General features: G+C 34.5%; 1 protein-coding gene across 1 annotated transcript; it reads left to right on the forward strand.

Moving 5' to 3' along the window:
* Positions 1-226: 226 nt before the first annotated feature.
* Positions 227-4,535, forward strand: LOC137627241 (uncharacterized). The gene is made up of 2 exons (XM_068358321.1): positions 227-819; positions 999-4,535. Exon 2 carries the CDS (start codon positions 1,086-1,088, stop codon positions 4,533-4,535), a length of 3,450 nt encoding a protein of 1,149 aa, XP_068214422.1. The 5' UTR covers positions 227-819; positions 999-1,085.
* Positions 4,536-7,500: the final 2,965 nt, after the last annotated feature.

Genomic DNA, 7,500 nt, shown 5'->3' on the forward strand with positions numbered 1-7,500 from the left:
TATATATATATATAAGTATATATCTACATATATATATATATATATGTATATATATACACACATATATATATATATATATATATATAAATATATATATATATATATATATATATATATATATATATATATATATATATGTATATATATACATATATATATATATATATATATATATATATATATATATATATATATATATACATATATATACATATTATATTATGATCATCATCATAATAGTTTGTATTTATGTGGATGTGGTAATATTCTGGTTAATGTAATTCATGTACATGTTAAGTTGGATAAATATTGGGAATTGTATTTGGTAATATTGTAACTTTTGGACAATTCGAAATTACTGAGAACATGTTGCTTTAGTTAGAAGCGGCATTTGTAGTACTGTCGGATTGTTCCAAGGATAGGAGACTGTCGCAAAATTCTCCCGTCCTTGGGATTTTCTTAGTTGTACTTTTCACCGCCTCAGTTTTCATTGTTGTGATTATTGTAGTGTAATTGCCATTCGTGATTGACATATCCTTCGTGTCATAGGATGCAGTGTTACTTTTTGTGTAAATTATAATTAGCTGGTTCTGCATTTTTTATGAAATTTTATTCGTATTGTCATTGTATTCGGGGACATAATGAGGATACGGGCACGAGAAATTATAATGGTCTGATACTGAAAATCCTTCAAGCAAGTTCTTTGTTGGTGCGGGGAAGCAGTGCAGGACGGTGTTATGACTGACAAGTGTCGGTGGCAGTGTATAGACGGATGGCGTATTCAATTAATTACCATGGCTAAGAATGGGCGGTCACATTGTAAGTTGAGCGGGTATGCATTTGTCGTGTACTGTTCATTTTGCATTATTATTCATTGCACTATTACTATGTATTATTGTTAATGTATTATATATCAAATGTGATGTTATTAAATGTATGGTTGTTAAATGTGGTGGAAAATTGTTTGGGATACCTATTTATATTGTCATGCTTTACAGGCTGAATCAGATCAATAAAAGATACAGCAAGGCAGCCCGAGTTGTTATATATCCTGCATTACAATTCAGCAATATCGCAGAGCAGCCATGGAGGAACTGAAGAGGGAACGCACCACAGCCAAGAGGAGGTTCAATCGGAAGGTTGGATTATTCAAGGATGCACAGAGAAGAGGAGACTCGATAGAAACATTGGAAGTGTTGTACACTGAGGTTAGTGAGTGTTTCGAAAAGGTTGATGTTATCAATGAACAAATGATAGAACAATTAAAGGTTGGCGAATCTTGTCAGGAATATGAGGAATATATACAGGAATTGGAAACTATAAAATATTCATTACTTGGCGTGATAAAGGGAAAGACAAAAGTGAAAAATAATACTGTGCTTGCCTTGAAAAAACTTGAGCCTCCCAAATTTAGTGGTTCAGTGAGAGCATTTCCTGCCTTTGTAAGAGATTATGAAAGACTAGTTGTGTCACAACATGGGAAAGACCCGTACGTACTTAGAATATCATTAGAAGGGGAACCGAGGAGGCTTGTGGAGGATATAGATGATTATAAACGAATGTGGGATAGACTAAATGAAGCATACGGTAATGAAGGAAAACTGATCGATGCGATATTAGGAGATATAAGGGCATATAAACCGCTTAATGATAGTGATGACAGAAAGTTAATTAATCTAATCAATACAGTAGAAAAGGTGTGGTTAGATGTAAGTAATTTAAACTTGACTACAGAACTGGAGAATACTACTGTACTTACCCAAGTAGAAAGATTGCTGCCGTCGGTGTTAAAAAGAGAATGGGCCATTAAAGTGCAGGAATTAAATTCGGACAAATTTAAGAATTTGGTTACATTTCTGACAGATCATCGCAAAGCTCTGGAGTATTTACAAGATAATTCAAGAAGTGGTGCGACTAAGGTAACAGTACATACTGTGGAAAGGGAATTTGATAAGGAAAAGGAATTAGCAGAAGCTATAAAATTGTTGACTATAGGACAAGAGAAACTTCAAAATCAATTGTCTGAATGTTTAACCAGTTTATATCACATTAGCGAAGGAAAAAATATAGGTGGAATTAATAGAACAAGGTATAACAGTGATCAGATAAGAAAAAATTGTCCTGTCCATGATAGTGAATCTCATGAATTGAAGGATTGTATGACATTTAAGCAATGGTCAGCTGAAAATCAGATGGACTTTTTAAGAAAAAAGGGAGTTTGCTACGCCTGTCTCCGAACGGGACATTTCTCCAGAAATTGTGAGAAAAGATTTCCATGTAGGGTAAAAGTAAATGGTGAGGTGTGTGGTAAACATCATCATTCAAGTTTACACACACTATTTAACAATCCAAATAATTCAACAATTGATGCCACAAGTAACTATTTAAGTAAAAAAGGTGCAATTCTGATGACTGGGTTTGTTAACAGTGAAGGGAAGTCTATCCCCACGTTGTATGATGCAGGAAGTAACATTAGTTTAATTACATTTAGAATGGCAAGGAAACTAGGACTCAAAGGTATTCCTATACAATTATCTATGACTAAAGTTGGTGATCACACAGAGGAGTTGGATAGTTGTGTTTATGAAGTATCATTAAAGGATCAAGCAGGAATAGAAAAACTTATAGAAGTTTGTGGCGTGTCTGAAATAACTGCTGTTCATCATCATATGGATTTGGGAGAAATAGCAAGGAAACTGGGAGTACAGGAGAAACACCTTCAAAGGCCAGAGGGACGTATAGAGCTGCTAATAGGATCAGATTACTGTACTTTATTGCCACAAGTCATAAAAACAGTAGATAATATTCAATTATTGTCCAATGATTTTGGACTCTGCATTAGGGGTAGATTTGATGAGAAGGAAGGTGAAAAGAAGTACTGTGTTCAAATTAATCATATAAGCTACGATGACACTGCTGATTGGCATTTCAGGGCTAAACCAAATGTGGGTAAATTAGTGGAGAATTATTTCTTGGATGAAAGTTTGGGAACGGAGTGTATCCCAAAATGTGGAGGTTGCAAATGCGGAGAATGTTCAGTAAAGGGAAATTTAACTATTAGGGAAGAGAGAGAACTCAAACTCATTGAAGATGGATTAACTTATGATGAAGAAAACATGTGCTGGATATCTAAGTATCCTTGGATTTCGGACCCTTCTAAACTGCCAAATAATTTTCCAATGGCTTATGCTAGATTGAAGGCTACCGAAAAGAGACTGAAAAGGCTGGGAGCAACACAATGCACAAAATATCAAGAACAAATTCAAGACATGTTGGATCGAGGGGTAGCGGAAAAATTATTGAAGTCAGAGCTGGATTATAAGGGTCCAATCTTCTACTTACCCCACCATGCAGTTTATAAAACAGATTCCTCATCAACCCCAGTGAGAATAGTATTTGATGCTGCAGCATCATATCAAGGAATATCTCTGAATGACCTACTTGCAAAGGGACCTGATGTAATTAATAACCTATTGGGAATACTATTACGATTCAGGGAAGGAAAGATAGGCGTGGTTGGTGATATTAAAAAGATGTACAATACTGTAAAACTTTCAGAAGAGGATATGCATACTCACAGGTTTTTATGGAGAAACTTTGAGTTAGAAAGAGATCCTAGTCATTATAAATTGAAGACTGTTACATTTGGGGATAAACCCTCAGGATCTATTGCAATGATGGCACTTCGTAAAACTGCAGAAATTAATAATTGCTTTCCGCTAGCATCCAAGATGATAGTAGAGGACTCTTATGTTGATGACATCATCAGTAGTGTTAACTCGAAGGATTGTGCAATGAAAAGGATTAAAGAAGTAGAAGAAGTATTAAGATTGGGAGGATTTCAGATTAAATACTGGGTTTTATCGGGAGAGGATAAGGATAATAATGCTAGGGTTTTAAATACTGAACAGGAAAAGGTTTTGGGTTTAAGTTGGAAACCTAAACTGGATACTTTCTCATATAGGGTCAAACTCAATTTCTCAAAAAAAACCTGTGAAGGTAGAATAGAGTCGGATGTGAACTGTGATAATTTTGAGAGTTGTATGCCACCTCTGTTGACTAAGAGAAGTGTACTATCACAATTTGCAAAGCTGTATGATCCTTTGGGACTCTTAACACCATTCACACTGAAGACAAAGTTATTGATGCGTTCTATCATTGTAGAAATTAATGAGGGACATTCAAGGGGATGGGATGATCCTATTAGTGATACCTTATACTCTGAAGCTAAAAATTTGTTTAGGGAAATGTTTGAAATTGAAAATATCTGTTTTAGTAGGTGTGTAAGGCCTGCAGACGTAATTAAAGACCCAGAGTTGATCATTTTTTGTGATAGTAGTATAAAAGCGTATGGAGCTGTAGCATATGTTAGATGGGAAAAGCAAGATGGTAATTATTATGTAAACCTTCTTTGTTCAAAGAATAGAATAGCGCCTATGAAACAAATCAGTATACCACGATTAGAACTGTGTGCTGCTGTTTTAGCATCGAGATTGAGGGCAACCGTTGAAATCAATGAGATACAAATTCTCTAAGGTAATCCACATCACTGACAGTGAGATAGTAAGAGCACAGATCCAGAAGGAATCCCACCAGTTTAACCCTGGATAGGTACGGTGGGTCGTTTGCGACCCCGAGCGTAAAAAAAAAACAGGTTTTTCTCACGTGACTCATCCCTGTGACTGAATTTGTGGGTGATCGACCTGCAGGAGGTGTCTCCCCTACACGCTCTAGTAGTGTCCAGATGTGCATTGCTGTAGCTGTACTCCTTCCCCGATTTCTGAGACGCGTCGGGGTCGTTCGCGTCCGAGTTTACCCTTCTGAGGTAGTTTGCATAATTATCAAAGTTATTACGTATTATGAAATTGTCGTAGAATGGTGCAACTTGTATAGGTTATCAGTTGTGGAAAGTCTTGGTGGATTGTTTGGCTACCATGTGCATGTTTTTTTTTTTAGTTAAAATGTCGTTCATCACCACGAGGACCATTTTACCGCGAGTGCCCCTTTTTCATTTTTTTTCATTTTTTTGCCAAGTCATTTTTCCGTAAGATATTGCCAAATAGTGTCGTAAAACTTTTGCTTGTTTAGTGTTGGAAAGTGTGTCTAGATGATCTGGCTACCCATGCATGACTTTGGTTTTGTCAGATACGACGTAGTTATTGGTATATTGAGTATTTAACTGCGGTTACCAATTTCTGTTTTTTTTTCGATATTTGTAAAAATTACTACGTAGTAAGGAATTGCCGTATATTATTCATTTTTTTTTCATGTTTATGTCTTAGAAAGTGTGCCTTGATGGTTGGGCTAACACGTGCATGTCTTTTTTTTTATCTGAGAAGTCGTATATTAGAATGTCGGGCATTTTACCGCGAGTGTCCCTTTTTAATTTTTTTTAATTTTTTTGCCAAGTCATTTTTCCGTAAGATATTGCGAAATAGTGTCGTAAAACTTTTGCTTTTTTAATGTTGGAAAGTGTGTCTAGATGATCTGGCTACCCATGCGTGATTTTGTTTTTGTCAGATACGACGTAGTTATTGGTATATTGGGTATTTAACTGCGGTTGCCAATTTCTGTTTTTTTTTCAATATTTGTAAAAATTTACTACGTAGTAAGGAATTGCCGTTTATTATTGATTTTTTTTTCATGTTTATGTGTTAGAAAGTGTGCCTTGATGGTTGGGCTAACACGTGCATGTCTTTTTTTTTTATCTGAGATGCCGTATATTAGAATGTTGGGCATTTTTCCGCGAGTGCCCCTTTTTATTTGTTTTGCATTTTTTTGCTTAGTCATGTTACCGTAAGGAATTGGCTAGTGTCGCAAAACTTATATTTTTATAGTGTTGGAAAGTGTTTCTAGATGATCTGGCTACCCATGCCTATTTTTTTTTTAGCCAGATATGGCGTATATATAAGTATGTGTTCGATTTTCCTGTGATTGCCATTTTTTCGTTTTTTCCCATTTCTTTCAAAATTACTACGTACTAAGGAACTATCACAGAGTAATATTTCATTTATATGTTTATTTGTCGGAAAATATGCCTTGATGGTTTGCCTAGCACGTGGCTGAAATTTTTTTTTTCTGAAATGCCGTATATTAGAATGGCCATTTTTCCACGAGTGCCCCTTTTTATTTGTTTTGCATTTTTTTGCTTAGTCATGTTACCGTAAGGAATTGGCAAGTAGTGTCGCAAAACTTATATTTTTATAGTGTTGGAAAGTGTTTCTAGATGATCTGGCTACCCATGCCTATCTTTTTTTTAGCCAGATATGGCGTATATATAGGTATGTGTTCGATTTTCCGGTGATTGCCATTTTTTCGTTTTTTCCCAATTCTTTCAAAATTACTACGTACTAAGGAACTATCACAGAGTAATGATTCCTCTAGATGTTTATTTGTCGGAAAATTTTGTTTACTTTTTTTTTGATTGAATATCATCAAAAATTTTTTAGCTAAAATATTGTTTTACATTTTTTTTTTTTCGATTTTATTTCCCTTCAAAAAAAATTTTTTGGGTCAGAATTTTAATTTTATAGTCGTAAAATAATCGACAATTATCCAGCAACCCACCATACAATTTTTATGCATATCCAATAATAATTAGATTAGTAAATAACACCTTGAAATTGACATACCCTTCCTACATTTCAAGTGGCAGATTAGGGAGTCTGAGTCAGTGTGGTTGGCGGCCATTTTGTGGACATATCCGAAGCGTAAGCTGCCCTATCTATATATATTCTTGTTCCCTATAGAATTTGTGATATTTTGGTATATTTTTACCTGCATAAATATCATATTATATATTAAATATATGTATTTTTTTACGAAATTTCCAAGTACTCAAAAAATTACCTTTAGATATGGCCCTTGATATAAATGTAATTTACAAAATAATGAAGATTTTTTTACATATTTCTATTTTAGGATAACATATGTTTATTCCCTAAAAAAATTAGCCACTTCCTATTTCATTTGGGTACCCAAAAAAATTCATGAAATTTGGACAATTTTTTTTGGCCAAAAAAAGTTACCCTTTTTTTCTCATTTCAGATCTTCCCCTCCATGGGTCTGACTTCATCCAAAATACATCAAGATGTGTCCTAAACATTCAAGAATCAATTCCTAAAAGGATTTGTGTATATATGTATAAACTTTTTTTTTATGAATTTTTATGTCAGGTCTTTTTTTTTTCTACTTAATTTTTTAAAATATTTATAATAAATAGTTTTTTTGCAGATGAGTAGTATTTATCTTTACAGTTGTTTTAAGCATTCATTGAAGTTTTTTTTGGCAAAAGAAAAAAGGAGGTTACTGCAAAAACTGATTTTTCAAGAATTTTTTTTGGCGTCGGGGTCGTTCGCGTCCGAGTATACCCTTAAAGGGGTGTCCGAGGACCGTACCTATCCAGGGTTAATTCCTTTGTTGGAATTAGGGTTGCAGAAATTCAGTCCAAAACTGAACCCATAGAATGGTTTTGGGTATCTTCCAAGGAAAACAACGCTG

This window comes from Palaemon carinicauda, chromosome 35 (assembly GCF_036898095.1).
Source record: "Palaemon carinicauda isolate YSFRI2023 chromosome 35, ASM3689809v2, whole genome shotgun sequence".
Classification (NCBI taxonomy): domain Eukaryota; kingdom Metazoa; phylum Arthropoda; class Malacostraca; order Decapoda; family Palaemonidae; genus Palaemon; species Palaemon carinicauda.